Source organism: Lagenorhynchus albirostris, chromosome 1 (assembly GCF_949774975.1).
Source record: "Lagenorhynchus albirostris chromosome 1, mLagAlb1.1, whole genome shotgun sequence".
Lineage (NCBI taxonomy): Eukaryota > Metazoa > Chordata > Mammalia > Artiodactyla > Delphinidae > Lagenorhynchus > Lagenorhynchus albirostris.
Genome location: NC_083095.1, coordinates 165,135,088 through 165,156,295, shown reverse-complemented (window position 1 = coordinate 165,156,295; position 21,208 = coordinate 165,135,088). Strand labels below are relative to the sequence as shown.

General features: G+C 49.1%; 1 protein-coding gene across 1 annotated transcript in view; it reads left to right on the top strand.

Moving 5' to 3' along the window:
* Nucleotides 1-21,208, top strand: part of ACAN (aggrecan) — a 63,355-nt gene that overhangs the window by 8,151 nt on the left and 33,996 nt on the right. The window contains exon 2 of the mRNA XM_060159235.1: nt 19,671-19,747. Within this exon, the coding sequence (XP_060015218.1) occupies nt 19,678-19,747 (70 nt within the window). The 5' untranslated portion in view covers nt 19,671-19,677. The remainder of the gene's footprint in view (nt 1-19,670; nt 19,748-21,208) is intronic.

The following is a 21,208-nucleotide window of genomic DNA, read 5'->3' as shown; positions in this document are numbered from 1 at the left end:
GCCTGCAAGTGGCTTCTGCTGTAACTCGCTTTGGTGATGTTTTAAGAGACAGGGTCCCCCTGGTGTGAGGGAACCTGATTGCTTAGATTGTCTTCAAACCCATCCCTGAGGGAGAGGACTGCTATGTAGCCGGGTTGGGGATTGGAGTGGCTTCGTTAGTCAAGGAAGCTCCTAGCACTGACTCAGAGCCTTGGCCTCCTACTGCCCCCTCGACCCACCTCGGCCTCCATCGCTCGTCTCTCAGGCGCTCCCTCTGCCCTCTCAGTGCCTGGGGGCACCCGGGCTTTACCCACAGGGGTCAGCAAGACTCTTATATACACCAGATAAGGCTCAGGCAACTTCAATGGCTGGAAACTGGCAACTAGTCTGGACTACTCCTCAGTCACTGCAAGTACCCTGTGGGATGACCTACCCTTAGATGCAGGCAGCAATCACGCCTGCCTCAGCCCTCTGGGGATTGCAGAGGCCCTTAGAAGGCCGTAGAGATGTGGTCCTCTCACACTAAGAATAAAGCCCAATCCCCTTCTTTGGCCCAAGGCCCTCAGGAGCTGTCTCCCTGCCATCTCAGCATCCACGATTCACTCTCCCCTCACCCACCACCCTCCAGCCACTGGCCTCCCACTTCGTTCCCACCTCAGGGCCTTTGCCCACATGGTCTCCCCTGCCAGGATGCCCTTCCCACATCACTTTGCGTAGCTGGTTCATTCTGGTCATTCAGGTCCAAATGTCACCTCCTTGGTGAAGCCTTTAAGTTGGCCACCCAATTTCAATCCTTTGTTGCATTTTCTCTGTAGCTTATCACTATCTAAAAGTTGCTGCTTGGTTGTTTTCCTTGGTGGTTGTCTGCCCCCTTCCCAGCCCCTCCAACAACAAAAGCTGCATGGGACAGGAGCCCTGTCTGTCTTGATCACCTTCTGTCTCCAACACCTAGAAAATGCTTAGCATGCAGTAGGTGCTCAGTCAAAGTCTGCTGAGTGACTTCAATCCAGTAATTTTCAAACCATGCTCCACAAGGAGTCGGCATGGGGGCGGGTGTCTCTGACACCCCTCAGGGGCCACAGAAGTGAGTTGAGAGGGGCAGTGATTGTGAGGGTCTGTGTCAGGTTCTATGAGAACAACTCTGATTTTATGTCTTTTGAAAGCCATCGTGTGGTGCATCTTTCTCTTGTCATAGATATGAAAGCTGGGACCTAGAAAAGAGTATGTCCTGGCTAGAGGTGTGGCTGTCAGAGCTGGAACAAGGGCCCAGTCTCCCAGCTCCCAATGCTCTATCTCCAGAACGTGGTGGCTGTCTAAGAACAGTCCCCACTGTCCCAGGCACCTTAGTAGCCCCATCCCACCCTGGCCAGGGCCCAGGGACTTTGCATAGTCACCTGGGCCAGCTGATGTTCTGCCATCAGCGGGACCCAGCTGAGGAGAGGAATGGCCACTCCCCTTCCAAGCTTTCCTTAGCAGTTCATGATGAATCGAATGTCTTGGGGAGCAGCTGCTTCTAGAAATAAATTTACACTTTTAGGTTCTACCACCTTTGGAGCTTCAAATTCTATCATTGGGCCACCCAACATGGACCATGGGCTATCTTTCATCTCATTTCCTGTACATCTTTCAAGCTGCAGAGTCCCAGCACTACCCATGACATGGTAGGAGGTAGGCCAGGCACCAGGGAGAGCATAGAGAACAAGATGAGGTTTCCTTGGCCTCAGAGCTCAGCGTCTTCATGATTCTGAAGACATCAGTGGGCATCTCTTCTGCACCTTCACTGTCCACACTGAGCAACATTACCCCCGACCAGCTCTGCACCTGTCATCTCAGGCCCCGCCCACTCTGGGCCTTCCTTGAACTCCAGCTCCACCTTGTCTTTCTTTTGTGGTGGAGAGTCCAGCACATTGTCACCTACATTTTATTCCCAGTTCCCTTCCTGATGACAACTAGCACTTGGACTCACCAAGAAATCCATCAGGCCACTGTCTTCCAGGGGTGGAGTCAGGTCAAAGGGCTCCAGGCCCAGTTTGGCCAATTCGCCAGCAGTGTGACCTTGCCAGAGTTGATTAGTCTTGCATGCCTCAGTTTCCTTATCTGCAAATTGGGTATAATGACTCTCCCCTCATAAGTTTATTGGGAGGATAAAGCAAGATAACATAGCTAAACCAAGGTACGTAGCACAGAGCAAGTGCTCTCGAAACACTCTCAAAGCTGTTCATCATGAATATCCCCGGACCCGTTCCTGGTGTCTCAGAACCTGACGTTTTGTAGCAGTGGGTTGGCTGATCATGTGACTGCCTCCTCTTGCCCAAACGGAAGTTCCTCAGTTGCTTTCCTGCCCACTTATGCTCTTAAGGTAGTCATACAAGCTTGGAGCAGGAAGGGACCTGAGGGATGCAACAAGAGCCTTATGTTCCCTGCCACCTTGAAGCTAGCACAAGTCTCCCGACACACCTGGAAACTGCAGCAAGCCTACTGTACCATTGTAATGACCTCATCTTAACGATTATATCTGCAAAGATTCTATTTCCAGATAAGGTCACATTCACAGGTACTGGGGGTTAGAGCTTCAACATATCTTTTGGGGTGGGGGAGAGACAAAATTCAGCCTATGGCATCCTTTATTGACTTGCTGTTATATTTTAGATCTATGCTTCATTTGTAAGATATAAAGGAAGTTCTATCAGGGAAGGCAGATTAAATAAATGATATATCTTCCAATAGGTCAGTGCGTGTAAGCTAACCAGAGACTGGGCAAGTTGAGTACAAAGGATATAAATGCCTTCCCATGACCTGAACCAAACTCTCCACGCACACACACTTCATGCTGCGTCAGCAGGAAGCTCTTTGAAGTAGGTCTAATTATCCCTATTTTATAGATAGTGAAACTGAGGCAAAGTTGTTAAGTGGTAGGGCCAGGACTTGCACTCATGACTCTCTGATTATAAAGTTAATGGTTTCCTGGCTATTCTGTGCACTGTGCCTCGAGAGAAGATGAATTTCCCAGACCAGACCCTGACATCTAGCATAAGAAAGAGAAGCACCAGGGCTTGTTACCCAGTCTGGGGCCTGTCCTTCAGGGGGTGTGTGTAAAGCCCTGTTTATTCCTGCACACCATGCCCTTGAACTTCATGGGGATTCCTTGGCTCAGAGTCAGGGCCACCTTCAGGAGAGGGAGCCATGAGCTGGAAAGACCTTGGGCCCAAAGTCTGTTGAACACTCACTGTGACAGAAGAAAATTTTGTTTCCCAGCAGGTTTCCAAGACTTCTAACACATAGACAACTGTCTCCCTCCTCCCTTCCTCCCTGAGACACTCCTCCCCACCTCCCCACACCAACCCTAATTGGCTGTCACCTTGGTCACTGGGGAGTCCATTGGCTTTGACCCACAAACTCCAGTTCTCCTAACGTCCTGGCAGGACTGGAGCTTATTTTCTATTGCGATTGTCCTGAATGTAGATTCTTTTTTTTTTTTTTTAAGAAGGACATAAGCTCAGCTTTTTATTTATTTATTTATTTATTTTTTTTGGCTGTGTTGGGTCTTCGTTTCTGTGCAAGGGCTTTCTCTAGTTGCGGCAAGTGGGGGCCACTCTTCATCGCGGTGCGCAGGCCTCTCACTATCAGGGCCTCTCTTGTTGTGGAGCACAGCCTCCAGACGTGCAGGCTCAGTAGTTGTGGCTCACGGGCCTAGTTGCTCCGCGGCATGTGGGATCTTCCCATACCAGGGCTCAAACCCGTGTCCTCTGCATTGGCAGGCAGATTCTCAACCACTGTGCCACCAGGGAAGCCCCTAGATTTTTTTAAAGGATATAAAATTTCATTTTATTTTTAGAAACATTTTTCCTTTAAAAAATAATAGAGAACAACATAGAAAGTTTAGGAAATAAAAATGCTCAAAATGGAAAAAATTAAAATCTACTGTAAACTCTCCCCCAACAATGACCAGAGTTAAATTTCTATTTATTTTTCTGGTCTCTTTTCTGTGAATAGGTATACATAAGTACAGAATGGAATTGCATTCTACATATTATTTTGCAACTTGATTTTTGAGCTTTATGATATAGTGTGAACATGTTTCCAAGTCAGTAAATAGTTTTCCATAATTGGACTATTCTACATGCCAGGCTCTCTACTGGACACAGTAGGGAATACAAAAGGAGAAATTAAAAGTTTTCCCTGACTTTCCGGAAAGCCCACAAGCTAGGTTGGAGAAAGTGATGTGTGCTCATCATGTGATGCAGAGAGCCCTAGTTCCTTGCCCTCGTACAGCTGATTGTGCAGCTGTGAGTGAATTTTTCCATCAAGGGAAATTGGCATCAAGCTATCCTGGGTTGGAGGCTCAGCTACAGTGCAGTGGTGGTCACTGGGAGAGAGCACGCTTTAGTAAGAAACTCTGCAGGCATTCCGCTGATGGGTCTGTGTTCCCAGTGAGCCAGAGACAAGGGGCTTAAATTTGCTGCTCCCAGGGTTAGCCTCCGTTCCCTCATTTCTCTGAGTGAGAGCATTTTGAGGCACCACACGTGTATCTAGTGTTTCATGACATGTATTTCTCATACAACATGGCCCTCCTAACAAGCAATTCATCTGCTGCTCAGATAAACAAACAACAGTCCCACCCAGTAATGGAAGAAAGATGATTGTGTTCAACTCTTTAGGAGAGAATGTGGGGGGCTCCACCATGACACCTTCCTAAGAGATTTTCAAGGTGAGTTTTGATCGTACCTGGTTTCCATCTTGTGTGTGGCTTTAGAGCCCAACCCCATGAAGATGCAGCTCCTCTCTGGGGTATGTGAAGGTGTCCCAGGATGCTGGAGACCAGGTGGTACCTGGGAGAGCCCTGAGTATGTGAAGGCCTCCTTGGATATAAAAAACAGTCCAGAAAAACATGGAACCTGTCCAATAAAAATAGCATGCAAAGATCTCTAGATGGTTCCAGTTACGGATATATATTTGCCTCCTCAAAAGGAAAGACAGTAGTCCAGTTCATAGAGACAGAAAGTAGAATGGTGGTTGCCAGGGGCTGGGCGAGAGGGGAGGAGGGGAAATGGGAGTTATTGTTTAATGGGTACAGAATTTCAGTTTTGCAGGATGAAAGGTGTTCTAAAGATGGATAGTGGTGATGGTTAAGAAACAGGGCTTCCCTGGCGGCACAGTGGTTGGGAGTCCGCCTGCCGATGCAGGGGACACGGGTTCGTGCCCCGGTCTGGGAAGATCCCCATGCCGCGGAGCGGCTGGGCCCGTGAGCCATGGCCGCTGAGCCTGCGTGTCCGGAGCCTGTGCTCCGCAACGGGAGAGGCCACAACAGTGAGAGGTCCGCGTACCCCAAAAAAAAAAAAAAAAAGAAACAATGTGAATGCGCTTAATGCCACTGAACTATAAAATATATGAACTTGAAAATAGTTAAGATGGTAAATGTTATGTTATGTGTATTTTATCACAGCTTTTTTAAAAAGGAGATCAATTTGTTAAAAAGGGAAAGGTAACTTTCTTGGTGAGGACAATGTTGTTGAAGAAACCCTGACTGGGAGGCAGCAGATGGCATGAATCCCTAGAAGGTGCTTTCATGAAGCTCGCTGCTCTGGCATCCTGTCGGGAGGCTGTTGGGCACCATAATCCTGACAGCCTTGCAGGGCACAGTTACACAGCCAGGAACAGCTGGCAGAGAACTGGGGACACGCCAGGGACAGCTGGAAAGGGAGGAAACGGGAACGGGGTGGGGGCAACATCATCTCATGTCGATGTTTGCACCTCTTTGCCGACTATTCTTGAACAAGTCAAGAGTCAGAGAGGTCTGTGAGGGGCTCAGAGAGCAAGCTCTCTGCCTCTCGTGAGGTCTTATTCTACAGCACCGAGGTGCCTTGGTGCTTCGAGTCAAAATGCGAAGCTCCCCGTGTAGGAGGCACACAACTAATGTCCGTTCTTTGAATCGTGCCTTTAAGCTGAGGCCACAGATTGTCAAAGGTCTTTGGGTGACAAGAACAAACTCGTGACAGGCTGTATCCTCAGCACCTGCCCCCATCCCTGGCACGGGCATGGGAAGCAGAGAATTGGCTAGGAGCACTGGTGTTGGAGTCAGACTAATCTGGGTTTGAATTCTGGCTCGGCCACTCCTTGGCTGTGGGATTTACGGTAAGTCATTTACCCACGCTGAGCCTCGATATCCTCCTTTCTAAAAATGGGACTAGTAACGGTGCCCCTCCCAGGATGACTGTGAGCCTTGAATGACATGATTTGTTTGTTCACACTGCTGCTGTGCACCGTGCCCGGCCTGGGCTCAACCTTCAACAGACAGCCATTTTTAGAGGAAGTAGTTATGGTAGGTGCTCGTGGGTGAGGGAGGCCCAAGGATGGGCAAGCCCAGTGGGTGAAATCTCCCTGCAGAGGCAGACAAATGCTCTAGGAGCATGTGCTCCTGCTGTAATGGAGGAGGTGAACCTGATCACCATGGGAACTTCACAGAGCAAGGATCAGCCAACAGAGATAGTGGGGGCTGTGATTTCCTCCTGACACACACCTTAGATCAGGTCATTCCCCAAACCCCCGAGAGCCCCCCATCACCTACAGAATAAAGCCAAAGTCATTAGCCCAATCATGGAGGCTCCTCAGAATCTGGCCCAACTTTGTTTCTAACTTTATTTGATCCTTCACCAGTTGGATCCACTCCTTTCGCCATGCCTTTGTTCATGTGGTCCCTTCCTCCTAGAATGCCCTCTCCCTACCTCCACATGCCCAGAGTGTCCTCATCTTTCAAGGCTCAGCTCAAAAGCCACCTCTTCTTCAAAGCTCTCTCACGTCCTCCCAACAGGAGTGATTTCTGTATCGCAGCTTCTGGAGTCCTCTCATTGAGAGAGGCTCCCCTCTTGTATTGTAGGATTTATTCCCATATCTTATCTCCAATCTCCCACAGTGAGCCCCAGGGGTGGATTCACACTGGTCCTTCCTTAAATCCCCCTCATCACCTGCTGCAGAGTTTTCCACATGGTGGGTGTTTGACAGAGGAAACGACAGAGGGAGGAGGGCCAAGAAGTCCTTGGAACTTTTCCATATGAAAGGCAATTATTCCTTCCACATGAGGGCCAAAAAAAGAATGCTCGGCTCTTCAGAGCACATGCACCAAGAAGGGAAAGCAGTGTCACTGATGGACGGCTGTGGGAAGAAGAGGGCTTGTCCACTGTCTTGTCCACTCAACCCACACTGAACCACCCTGGGCAGGACAAACTAACCTGATGTAGCAGAAAGGTGCAGTTTCAGGAGGTCTCCAAGACCTCCTCTTGGTCCAGTAATTCACTAGAAGGACTCAAAGAACTCAGCAAAGCTGCTGTGCTCACAAGTTACGGTTTATTACAGCAGACGAATACAGATCAAAATCAGCAAAGGGAAGAGGCCCACAGGACAGGGTCCCAGAGAGACTGGGCATGAGCATCCAGAGGTGCTCGCCCAGGGCATTTTGTGGACAATGCTTACTTCTCCCAGCAACAATGGGTTACAGCATGCATAGAGTGTTGCCAGCCAGGAAAGATCACTTGAGCCTGGCTGTCCAGGGTTTTCACTGGAGGTTGGTCATATAGACGTGGCTGACCACCCACATGGCTGACCTTAGTCTCCAGCCCCTCCAGAGGTCAAGTTGATATCACATGACCCAAGACCCCCACCGTAAATCACACTGTTAGTATAGACTATCCAGCATGGCCCAAGGCCCCCAGCTAAATAAGGGCTTAGAGATTACCTTCTGGGAGCCAGGTCTGCAGCTCCCATTGGCTCTCAAAGAGAAGCATGACCCAAAAGGAGCTAAGTGGATGTTCTCTATGAAGTCTTCCCAGTCCTGGAATCAGGGCATGCAAACTAGAGTCAAAAGAATGAGGTTTGATTCCAAATGACTAGACCCCAGGACTAAACTCCAAGAACGTGCATCCGCCCCTAGAGTTTAAGAGGTTGGGCTAGTTGCCCCTTGTTTCCTTTCAGCTGCATCTCAGGCACCTGGCCCTCGGCTTTGTTCAGGAATTTGGCTGTAACCCCAAATGCCTGGTGGCCCTTTCTGGCAAGGACCCTTGGCTTCTAGAAACCATTACTGAAGATCATTTTTGAAACCTGGGCTCAGTTTCTACCCAGAGAGGCCACCAAGGAGTCATGCTTGGTCCCCTAGCCCCTTCCCAAACTCCTGCAGGAAGGAGCATTCTGTCCTGCCAGGTTGGTGGTCAGCGCCAAGTTGAGGGAACTCAGTTCTTGGCCCAAGATTCCTGCCCCAAGAAAGGTGCTTGTGCCTGATGGAAAGTTTGGGCTGAAGGATACTCTTCCAAACTCCCAGGCCTGATATTTACACAACGTCTGAAATTAATGCAGAGAAAACCTCCAAAGTGCCCGGGCTGGAACGGAAGGCTGAGAACAGGAAGGGGCATGTCCCAAGTACCAGGTTTTTTTCCACAAAGAGAGCAGGGCAAAGCTCAGTGTCCCCGGGTGAGTGAATCAGGATCCATTAATCTTGCCGTGTACCACTCTCCACTTTAAACTGGTTTTACAAGGAAATTGCAACTGGGAGTGGGGAGAGGTGGGAATAACGGGGAAAGGTTGGTGGTGTTGAGCTGAATTCTTCCCTCTGGTGCCCACCCTGGTCCAGTCATAGGCTTCGGGGCCAGGTTTGGCTGCTTCCATCCCACCCTAGGAAGTTCCATCATGGCTGGCCTTCCTTCCCAGTTCTGGACTTGGCTCACTCCCGGCACCTTAGAAAAGCAGCCTTCATCAGGCTGCCAGCATGACTCTGAGTTCTGTTTTGTCCCTGGATGCTATCTCCTGGGTCACCCACCACTCCCTGCTTGGTGGTCCCTGAGCCCATCCTGACCACTCCTGGTCCTCTCTTAACAGGAGAGGAGGGTGGATGAATCTTTCCAGGGGCCATGGCATGCTCTAGGCTACCCCTGTTCGCCACATTTGGAGTTACCCTTCCTCCTAGAGCTTCCAACATATTCCAGGACTGCAGAGGCAAGAATGCTTTGAAATCACTTGCAACAGTTACGATCAGTCTTAAGCTTAACACTCCTTCCATTCCAGAACTTAATCCAGAAAGAACATTGCCCATTCATGAAGCACCATTCATTCATTTATTCAGCAAATATTTGTTGAACACCTGCTATGTGACAGGCACTGTTCCAGGCACCTGAAGTGTGTAGAGTAGTAAGCGAAGCAGACAAAAGTCCCTGCCCTCATTGAGGGCAGGGAAAAAAGAAGAAACAGCTAGAATGTGGCTGGGAATAGAGGTAGGATGAGGTGTGTGCAGGAGCGAGGGCATATCATGTAGGATACTTACAGGCCATGGGGACAGGCTGGACTTCATTTTAAGGACATTCGTCCTGTTCTGCCATGAAATATAGGCCAAGATCCCTTTTTTTGTTGTTGTTGTTGCGGTACGCGGGCCTCTCACCATTGTGGCCTATCCCATTGCAGAGCACAGGCTCCGGACGCACAGGCTCAGCGGCCATGGCTCACGGGTCCAGCCGCTCCGCGGCATGTGGGATCTTCCCAGACCAGGGCACGAACCTGTGTCCCCTGCGTTGGCAGGCAGACTCTCAACCACTGCTCCACCAGGGAAGCCCTGGCCAAGATCCCTTTTGCTTTATCTGTCCCTCCTGACCTGAGCTCAGCATCCCTGACTCATTCAAGGTTCCAGTGTGATACAAGCTCCCTTCCTCTATCTCCTCCTGCCACACCACCCGACAGGACCAGACTACTCAGGGGACGTAAAGGCTTCTGTTTGATAATTTAAAGGAAATTAGAAGTTTAGAGCAATTTGTCATGGGAATCATCATTCCCTGCCTCTCCTCCTAACTGGAAATTAGCCATTTCCAGAGGCCTCATTCATGGATATTCTGGCCAGAGCTGCCAAGAGACTTCCCCAAGCTCACCCAGATGGCAAGTGATGAGTCAACGGTATGAATTCAGGTTGTATTTTTAAGGTACCCACCTTCTCCCAAACCATATTGTCTCCCTGGAAACTGAGAAGAGGCCATTTGAGGAAATTGCATGGGGTTTAAAGTAGACCCCAGAGAGAAGATGAAGAACAGAATATATCTTGTCACAATAGATCCAGGTCAGTTATTACTAGCAAGGACCTTTATTGGTGAGTGAAGGGAATCACGACAGAAAGGCCAGAGAGAGGAGAAATTGATGTTTTCTAAAGTCTTTTATGTGCTCTGTGCCCTGAACCAGGGTCTACTCCTTCCAATTTCCCATTGTGCATATCACCCACCTCCGCAGGGAGGGCCTTTACCTTCAAACCTACATAGACCTTCAGCAAACCAAGGCCAGTGCTGTTTTTGTTGTGGGACCAGCATCCTCCTGGCCCCTGGTAAGGACAGGGAGTTTGGCCACAGATTGACGTTGGCAGAAATAGCTCATTGGGCTGATGTCTGAAGCTGAAATTCAGAAAGGGCTTCCTTCCCTTGAGTCGCCTCTCCCTGCAAGGAGTTGGCCAGTTCTTCTAGCTGGTGGAGGCAAGGGTCCTCACGTGGCAGGGTGGGACATTAGAAAGGTCCAGAACACCCAGCCCAAGGGAGGGCTCTACTGACTTTTCTGGTGAGTTGGCTGATAGGAGGCCAATTATTCATGAGCAAGTGATGTTCATGCCTTTGCAGACACTGGCTGAGACATGGCGCATTCAATCAAGAATGACTTGATTGGAGCTCTTTTAAAAACCAGCCCTGAAGACCCCTGGAAAGAAGTTAGCAAGGGCTGCCTGCAGCCCAGCAGAGCAGAATTGGATTTGTGCAGTGGCCATCTTTTTTTGGACCCCCTCAGGCAATTTGCCTGAAGGACTTTGGGGAAGAGCTGCCATGTTGGGCTGCAGGGGCCATTCCTCCATTGGACTTCTAGGCACAAAGGGAAAGACAGGACTCGGAGCTCTGGCTGGGGACCTCCCTGCTGATGGAAGTTCCAAGAGTGGGTCAGGACTCTCACTTGGGAATTCACCTTCTCCAGATTGGACCCTGTGTTAATCTTTGTCAAGATCCCCCCAGCCCTGCCCAATATTCCAGGTGCTCTGTAGTCCTGGGCAGAGCTGGAGTGAATGTGGATTTCCCTCTGATGAACTAATTAGGGACTCATTTTACGCTCTACCAATCCCTAAAACCCTCTGGATCTGAAATTCAATGAGAACATCCCCTATCTTCCCCTTAATTTAAATATGTTTGTTGACTGAAGAGTGGAATGAACGAGTAAAACTAATGAATGTAGAGGGGCTGGGAATGTTGAGAAGAAACATGGAATTTATAGCCATAAGACATGGGTTCCAAGCCAAGTTCAGCCACGTACTATCTGTGTGACTTTTGGCAAGTTGCTTAACCTCTCTGAGCAGTCATCTCACAATCTGTAAAGTGAGGATAACAAAACCAATCTTTGAAAGGTTTTTTTAAGCATGGCGTTATGTACCATTATGATCAGAGTATAGTTCCTGGCACATAGTAAGCCCTTCATAAAGGTAGTCTTCAGATGGTCCCTGAAACCACTGTATAAGCTGATTCTGACTGTAAGATACTCACTGTTGCTGGAGGGTGGAACCAGGAGGGCTGCCCTCAGTCAGTGAACACGGAGAAGCTCTGAGAGTGACAGGTCTTGTGTCACTGGATACGACCCCAGCAGCATTAAGATCTTACTTACAGTCCAGAATTTTACTTGAACCCACATCCTGTGCCCAGGCTTGGTGCGAATACAGGAATGAGCCTAGGTTAACCAAGTTGGTGGGGGAGGGGGTCCCATGGTTTGTTATCATTGCAGATCAAAAGACCATCCTCATGGGGCATCATTTAAATTAGATCGAGGCATAAACTGTATTTGGGTGTAACTTCTTATCAAGTCAGCACGTGTTGGTTGTGGAGCTGCTACATGCAGAGCCCTGTCCTCGGCGACCACGGCAGGGGCTCAGGGCGTCTATGCTAGACTGAATGCCGTGATGGGTGTACATGATGCAGCTGTTCTCTTCTCCCTCCTCAGTGAGGGAGGATTCAGTTGGACAAGACTTAGGAAAGGAGACAAAATTTACTGAGAGCCACACAGTGTCTCTCATTTAATCCCCACAAAAGCCCTATGCGATAGATCCTATTTGATCAGCACTTTAGAAGTAAGGAAACCGATCCTTCAAGAGGTTAAATAATTGGGCCAAGATTTTATGTTCCCATATAAGTATCAGGACTGCAAGTTAACAGCATCTCTGTGACTCCACAGCCATCTTCTCACTACACAGCCCTGCCCTCCACCCAAGCCATTCCACCCAGCCACCCACACACCCCCATAAGTGCTTGGCCTGGTAGTTTAAACCAGCGGTGGGAAAGAAGTCACAAGCTGGGATGTATGCGTTAATTAATTGGTGGTAACAACAAGGAATGACAAGAACATGGGCAGAAAGGAGATGGTTTCAGGCCAGGGTACCTGGAAGTTCCCAGGAGGTAGTATTTGCACTGCGTTCAGAGAAGGCTATGATTAGGTCAGATGTAGAGCTGTTCTACAGATGTAGAGTCTTCTGGAAAGAACAAACTGTGTGAGCAAAAGGAAGGATGGGAAAGTGCAGGGCCAGACCCAAGCCAAGGGCACTGCTGGGAGATAAGCCCATGGCCACATTTGCAGAGATACCAGGTATGGACCTGTGTCATTTCTTGATTTCTTTATTTTTTCTCCCAATTCCACCACTTGAGCCTTGCTCCTCTCCTTAGAGCCTCCCCTAATTCCCCTGAGGCTTAGGCAGGACCCCCACAACCTCACAGCTCCCCTCTTTGCATCCTGCTGCCCCTCACTTCTTCCCCAGCACATTGAGGGCACAAGGGACATCTTTCCAAGTGGGCTTGAACTTTCCCAGATAATGCTGTTCTTGGTGCAGGGGCAAGTAACAGATGATCTGATTCTTAACCATGGGGGAGGCTGTGATGTGACTATGAGATGTGACTCACTCTGACCCCATATCAAATGAGTCTCTCTTCTGAACTGTGTGGAGCTGGCATTTAGAATCTCAGAGAACTCCAGGGCCAATTTTCCCACTCTGCCCCATGTCAGTGATGGAAAAACTGACGCTCGGGGTCATACAGTCATTCTAGGCAGGGTCAAGGTTAGGATCCAGCGCCCACTCACTGATGTCTGCTATCTCTGGGTATAGGTTTGTCTCCATCCGCTAGGCTATAAGCAACTCAGAGGAAAACCCTTCCTCCCCACCTCATTGTGCCCTTCTGTCTAAGCACAGTGCTGCTTGAGGCCAATCCTAGACAAAACTATGGGCTTGAAAGGTCGATCTACAGCCCCCCACCCACTGCCAGCAGCCTTTTTCAGAGGACCCACTTAATTGCCCAGAAAGCAGGAAAACATTTGCAGAATTTACTATGCTTTGGTGATGACCAAGCAAGTAACACAATAGGAATAAGGAAATCAACTATATGGGAAAAGATACAGATGGAGAGAGAATATGGAAAAGGGAGAGAAGAGAAAGAGGAGGAAATACAAAAACAGTATTAGCATCCATGAAAATTACCTTCACAGTGTTCCTGGGGTGAAGCTTGCATTCTGATTCCAGTTTGCAGTTAGGAAAACTGAGGGCTTGTATATGTTCTCCTGGAATCAGTTTCCTGGCTCCCCTTTTGCACACCACCCCCCACCATGTCTATTTAGAATATGTGGAAAATTAGCAGCTGCAGTTGGGGTCACTCTGGCCAGATGTGTCCTTGGTGTGGGAGCCCTACCACTTCCCCTATGCTGGGTTTAAAACTCCAATCTCAAGTGCATATGCCACCACTTGTATGCATGGATCCATGAGTGGTAAGAGAAGAGGCACCACTGGGAAGTTAGCCTGCAAATAAATGATGTGCTGGAGGCTGGTGGCTAGGGGAATGGCTGACCTTGGTCCTCTTGAATCTCTCCTCAGGACTTAAGTCACAGACACAGAGCTTCTTGGGTACTGACAAATCTTACTGGTCAACTAGTCTACTAAATTCCAGCATCCACCCATTCGTTTAACAAGTAGGTGTCAAATACCATTTTTTGTTGTTCCCGACCCCCAACCCACTCCCCACCCGACCCGCCCTGTGTGAATTAACACAGGAGGACTTTTTTTTTTTTCAGTTAAGGTTTGATTTTAACTTTAAGGAGGTCACAGTCTGCATGATGAGGCCAAGCTAACGTATGTAAAACAATAGAGAAAAATAAGTGCCAAAGTGGCTGTACAAGCAGTCACAGTTGGGAGAGCAGAACTGAGGGGCAGGGCCTGATGAGGCTTCACGGAGGACACAGGGGCCCTGCAGGGTCAGGGAAGGGGGAGTGAATACATTCACTTAACCAGCAAACATTTGCTGAGTCCACACTAATGTGGCTGTCAGGCTGGGCCTGGATAATAACATGGAGATGACTGTGACCCCACCCTGCCCTCAGGCTGGCAAACTGGGCTTGGTTTCAGGGTCAGCTTCAGAACTCATGCAGGACAGCAAAATGAAGGAAGAATAAGCCTTCATTAGAAAAGGAGAAGTGCTCATGACCCTTCTGCCGGCTGCCTTCTTTATTTAGTGTTAGTAACTTCCAGGAGTGTGCTGGTAAGCCCACTCTCAGAAAAGGAAAGAAGAAAAAGAAAAGCCCTTGTTTGTAGTGTTTCCTGATTTCCATGGTGTAAATACTCCCATCGTGACCAATTTCAAGCATTGGCTCTCCCTGGAGCCCTGGGAAGGGAAGACCCTGGGGGGGTCACACTCCTGGGCTGCACCTGGACTATGACCTTCCCAAAGTCACACACTGTCACACACTGTACTGATGCACTAGCATTAATCATTACTGCTGTGCGCATCACAAGCAAGCAATATATGTCTCTAGCTGAGATTTATTGACTGCAAAATAGTCTACCTCAAAGGGCTGTGCCCCTCATGGGTGCTCAACAAATGTGGGCCTCCAGCCCAAGCCTCCTCCCTCAGAGGCCTGGGGTTGAAGGAGGTGACTTCTAAGGTTCTTGGGCCTCCATTTGTTCATTCATTCATTCATTCATTTGGTAGATATTTCCTAATTGCCCTCTCTCTCTGCTGGATACTCTGCTGGGGGCCAGGGAGACAGTGAGGAACAAGCAGACACAGTTGCCGCCTTGTGGAGCTCACAAACCTGGCATTAAGACAGCCAGTCCTGAGAACTCGGGACCAGAACGCTGGTCCTGGCTCCATCTCCAACTTACTGTGTGGCCTTGAGCAAATCACTTACCTCCTTTGGCCTCGGTTTCTTCACCTGTAAAATGGAAGAGTTGGACTTGATGTTCACTAAAGTCTATCCCAGCTTTGACCTTCTGTGGCTCCAGGGAGGGAGGAGAAGCCACATGAGGAACATTTGAAGGGACTAGGAATGTCTCCATAGGAGAACAGCAGATGGGAGAGCAGATTAGACCCCTGAAGATCTGGCATGAGTCCCATAAAGGAGGAGTGGGCTTGTTTAGTGTGGTCCCTGAGGGGAGAACGCATGGGTGGAAATTGTAATAGGGGTGGGTCACCTTGATTCCATCTTGAAATATATTGAGCACAATTGGAGCTGTCCAGCCATGGGTGGGTCACCCCGTGAAGGAATGAGCACTTCCTGTTCGATTAGAGGCTGAAGACCACCTGTCCCGGCCACATAGAAAGGATTTCCGGCAGTGAGGTCATGATTGTAAAACCCCAAAGCCATCAGTTCTGAAGGAAGCAAAAGCAGTCATTTGGTCCATCGTGCTATGTGGAAGAAGCAAATAGGATGCAAAAAGATTACAACTCCATGAAAAGCAAGTAGATGCCTAAGGAAAAAGACCAGAAGGAAAACTATCAAAACACGAATAATGGTTGGATTAGGATCGAGGATTATGGTGATTTATTTTCTCTAGTTTCTTATTTTCCAAAGTTTGGTAGGGTGGTGATGTTGTTTTTGAAGCAAACGCAGTTTTATTCTTTATAGAAAGTCATCTAGTCCAACCCTCATCCCAGGGCAAGAAGCCACCCTGTAACCGCTAAACTCTCTCCAGTCCCCACGTTCTGAGGGGCTCACCCGGGCCTGATGCCAGGGAGGTGGGAAGAGAGTGGCGCTGGTGGATGCCTGCTGAGTGCCAGACCCTGGGCTGGGTACCAAGCCAGAGACAAAGCCCCCGCCCTCCAGAAGCAGGGCCTGCCTGGCACCTTATCCTACTCGGTCTCTGAAACAGTGGTGGAGGTGGGTCCTGTGTTATTAGAGCAGGAGGTGGCCGAGCCAGGACTGGGACCCAGGTCTGGGGGTCTCCACTGCACGTTGCTGGAATAGGAATTCAGGGCAAGCAGGCAAGCTGCCCATTCAATCCCATAATCTGATGGAATAAAGGTCAAAGGCCCAGCAGGGTTGGCAACCATGGGACAGAGTCTAGCTGAAGAGGAGGTGGGTTTTCCTGTGTTCAGCTATGGGTCTCTCTCTCTCTCTCTCTCTCGCTCTCTCTCTCTCTCTCTCTCTCACACACACACACACACACACACACACACACACACACATGCACACACGCAGCCTCAGCTCAGGTTCAAAGCACTAGCAAGCTTACTTTCTCCCATCAAGCCTCCTAATAATTCTCTCCTAAAAAAGCCGATTCCTTGATGATGAACCCAACCTCACACACATGGCTCCCACAGAAGCTCCACTCACACACCCCTGCCTTCACCCAGCATCCACTTCCCACTCTCCAGGCTCCTCTTTCCCTCCATTTCAGATGCCCCTTTCCCCCTTCCTCAGTCCCAGCTACCCAATCCCCTCGCCACAACTAACTCTGCCTCCCATGGAGAAAGGCCTCCCTGTTGACGGACTGGCAAAGTCCATCTCATCACATAAAGGCTCAGTGAGTCCTGGAGACACTTGGAACCCAGACAGAATGGAATTTCTCCCTATTTTCTTTACAGCTGAGAAAACACACGCAAACACAAGAGCATATTTATTGCGATATTTCTATCCCAAAGTTTGTCTTAAAAAAAAAGAAGAAGAAATAAAATTAGTTTCTCTGCCCACACCCCGCCTCCCCCATGCCCACTCCCTGCCCTTTTCATTCCTGGCCGAGGCCAGGGAGAAAAACAGAGCGGGCCCAAGCCCCACAGAGAACCATTGCCTCCCGGACAATGTCAGGCTTGTTCAGAGAGTGAGAAAAGAAGCACAACTCCGAAAACATACACAGAACTTCTCCGTGAAGGGTGTTCCTGAGGAAAGAAGAACAGGCAGCCTTGTGTCTGGACACGGTTTCCCTGAGGCTCTGGGAAGAGGGGGGCCCGCAAGTCTAGCCCCCTCCTCACAGTGGAGGAGACACCTGACCGTTTTAGCCTCCGGGGGAATAGTTCTTGGCCATGACGGATCACACTGGACCTGAGAGAGCCAGAACCTGGAGCCCCAGAGATTTTTCTTTTTGAAGACAGCCTCTAAGGAGAAACATCCCTGAGGAGAAGCAAGGGGCTGCTTCTTAAGCCTTTGGGATTTCCCAGACTTCCCACTCATTTTGTGCCTCATGGCTCCATCTCTGGGGCCCCAGCAGCACCCGTACAGACGGCCCTTCATCCCTCAGGTGCCCAATGTATGTGGAATGAATGAAGGATAGCAGTGGAAAGATCACTCAAATGACAGACTGGGGTCACCCAAGAGGGTCCCTAGAGTCCTGGGCCCTGCCCACCCCTCCCACACAGATTCCAGAGATGGGGACCATGGGAGGCCCTCATCCTCACATCCATCCGGCCCCAGCTGATGGTGACTGAGCCAATAGCGACGCCTGCTGGGCCATCAGACGCTGACAGAGTCAAGGTCAGGGACACTGGCCGCAGCCTCAGTTGGGCATTACTCTCAGCCTCTGAAAGCTCCCTCCTTGTCTTTAGTTCCAGGCTTCCTCCCTCCTTCCGGCGGAGCATGCAAACACTCATTAAACCAAGACTAAACGCTCACAGACCGAGAGGAGGGTAGGGAAGGTGCCAATGCAGGTCCATCCAACAGAACAGCTCAGTAAACATCCTCGGGCACGTGTCATGGGGTGCGAGTCACAGGTGTCAGCAATGTGACTGCCCACATCCTGGCTGCACGTTAGAACCTTCTGGGGAGATTTTAAAACGCCTGAGGACCAGGCTGAAGCCCAGGTGATCTCAACGTGCAGCCAAAGCTGAGAACCACCGCTCTGGTTGATCTCTTGGAACTTCAGATGGGTTTTCTTGGGGTCTAAATGCACTCGCCCACTTGGAGTCAGGATCCCAGTAATGCAGGGGTTGCCCTTCAAAGATTAGTATACTTAGCGTGACCGTTTTCCAGCAGATGGCAATAAGGAAAGTTTGTTTCTCTAATTCACATGAAATCATTGTTTGGGCCAGCAAGAGGGCTCCAGGGATCCTGGGCTCTCATTTCTCTCCTAAATTATTAACCTGTCCATCCCACAGAGCTCTCTGGGTGAGCATCCTTCCCCTGACTTGAACCAGGCCCCTGAATTGTGCCCCAAATCTTGGAGCATCCTCCATCCTAAAACGCACAAGATTCCTGAATTTGAAATTGGTGGCAGGTCCAGATTTCATCAGGGAGGTTGGGTAACTCATGTCACTTTTCTGGGCCTGGGGAATTGTGTTAGTCAGGGTTCTCCAGAGAGATAGAACCATTTGGATGTGTGTATACATATAGAAAGAGATTTATTCTAAGGAATTGGCTCACATGATTACTGAGGTTTTTGGCAAGCTAGAGACCCAGGAGAGCTAGGGTGTTGTTCCAACCTGAGTATGAAGCCTTGAGACCCAGGAAGAACCAATGTTGCAGTTCGAGTCTGAAGACAGTTTGAAGGTCATCAGGCAGGAGAAATTATCTCTTATTCGGGGGAGGTTCAGCCGTTTTGTTTGACTCAGGCCTTCAACTGATTGGGCGAGACTCACCCCCATTAGCTGGGCAATCTGCTTTACTCAGTCTGCCAATTTAAAAGTTAATCTCATCCTTGAGACTTCCCTCGCAGTCCAGTGGTTAAGACTTCGCCTTCCAATGCAGGGGGTGTGGGTTCGATCCCCGGTTGGGGAGCTAAGATCCCACATGCCTCACAGCCAAAAAACCAAAACATAAAAAGCAGAAGCAATATTGTAACAAATTCAGTAAAGACTAAAAAATGGTCCACATCAAAAAAAACGAAAAATCTTTTTTAAAAAATGTTTATCTCATCCCAAAACACCCTCATAAACCCACCCAGAATAACGTTTGACCAAATATTGGAGCCCAGTCAAGCTGACATAAAATCAACCATTGCAGGGATCCTTTAGGATGAGCCTTTGTTGGTCAGAAGATGAGAGGTTCCCTAGAAAAGGTAGGAGGAGGTTTCCAGCCTCACACCGGTAATTAAACTGAGAAATCCGTGAAGGTTTTGTGAGGAGGGGATTCTTGGAGAAGATCTCTCTAGTCACAGGCAGCTTCCTTACCTTTTTTTTTTTTTTCATTTTTATTGGAGTATAGTTGATTTACAATGTTGCGTTAGTTTCTGCTGTACAGCAAAGTGAATCCGTTATACGTATACATACATCCACTCTTTTTTCAGATTCTTTTCCCATATAGGTCATTACAGAGTACTGAGCAGAGTTCCCTGTGCTTATACAGTATAGCCTCCTTATCCCTATGCAATTTCAGATCCACAGGCCAGGACTTTATCACACTTGTCATGTGACACATGACCCTCAACCTCACTGTATCTGAACCTCCGAATAACTCCTCTCTTCCAGGTGAACTATGACCACTTTACTCTTCGTGTTTCTGACTCTGAGAGTCATCGCAGCAGCCATCTCAGTAGAAGTTTCAGGTGAGGACATTCCCACTCATGTCTCATCTCCCCAGCAGGCACTGAGGACTGGACCCTGGGGATGGGGGACCCGAACCTAGTCCTGCCAGTCCTAGTGCTTACTCTGGGCCATCACCCTAGAGGCCCCTCTTATCCTCCTCCAGCCCCAAAGCTCCCTAAAGAATGAGGAATCTGTAGGGCCAGTGAGATGTGTCCGCTCAGATCTGTGCTCCCTCTGGGTACCCAGAACGCCCAGAATTCCCTGTCCAGCTGGACCCAAGTCACTTCCAGGGCTGCATGGTTCGTTCCTCTGGGTCCATCCTCCCATGGAGGAACCACGCCTCCAGTCTGAGAGGTGAAGGGGTGGCTGTTTGAGTGTAGACAGGGCTGGGATGTGAGGACTGGGGTACACACAGACCCCTCAAAGTGCAGAGCTGTGGTGGGAAGAGAAGGGGCCCTGATTTCCCCTCCTCCAGCTTAGCCAACACATCTCAATGCAAAACTCTAAGGAATCCAAGAATTCTAAATTTGAATCCTGCTTTTCATTTTGAAAAGTATCACTGTCAAATAAGAAGATAGAACATGTTTTACTTAACAATCTGTTGGCTTGATTTATAGCTTTTAAATATTTAGACATATGGTCCATGGGTCTCCGTCTGTACTCTTGCTCTGGGACCCCTGGCTATAACCTGGGGTGGTTTGCCCACACAGCCCACCCAGTTCACGAGGGTTGGTTGAGAGCTTTCAAAACTGTAGAGCCAGGCGCTGCTGTCACTTCCAGCTGTCCGCAGACAACCACCACCACTAAAACCACACTGTGTCACGTGCTAGGGTTGAGTATCAGAGGGAGGTTTCTGTGAAGGGCCTGGTGGTGACCGGCCAGGACATCAAAAGGTTAGAGTTCACCCCAAACATTCCTGGCTCCCCTTTCCCTGCCTTGTTATGTATCTGCCACCCACAAATACCTGAAACATTTTTATTTTCAACCTCTAGGTTCTCCTGGAAAAAAAAGATTCAATAAGTGTATGAATCTCCATGAAAGGTGCTATTTTTTCAAAGGCACCTTCTTGCCAATTCCAGGAAGATCTTTGACTTCTAACAGGATTTGTCAGACACGCTGCATCTTCCCTATCAATGCTCTCCATGTGTTTTTGTGGAGTCTAATCATATCCCACCCCACCCCAGTCTGACCCTTTGCAGACTTAAATGTCTGATCCTCTCTGGTGCTTCTCCAGCTAGGCTCCCGATCCCCCAACAGCAGAAGAGAATGATTCATCCTTCTGCAAGGTCAGGATGGAGCCTGAGGCAGACCTCCTTATAGCAGGCCTCGCTATACTCCTTAAGTATTTGATATTTTTATATCTTAGCTTAAAAAGTTGTATGGATATTTTTTCCTCCCTATAATAATTTTTTCTATCTCCAGATAATTTTTTGCCAATTTTTGAGTCAAGCTGTCACTCCAGGAAGATGGGTTCTGTTTAT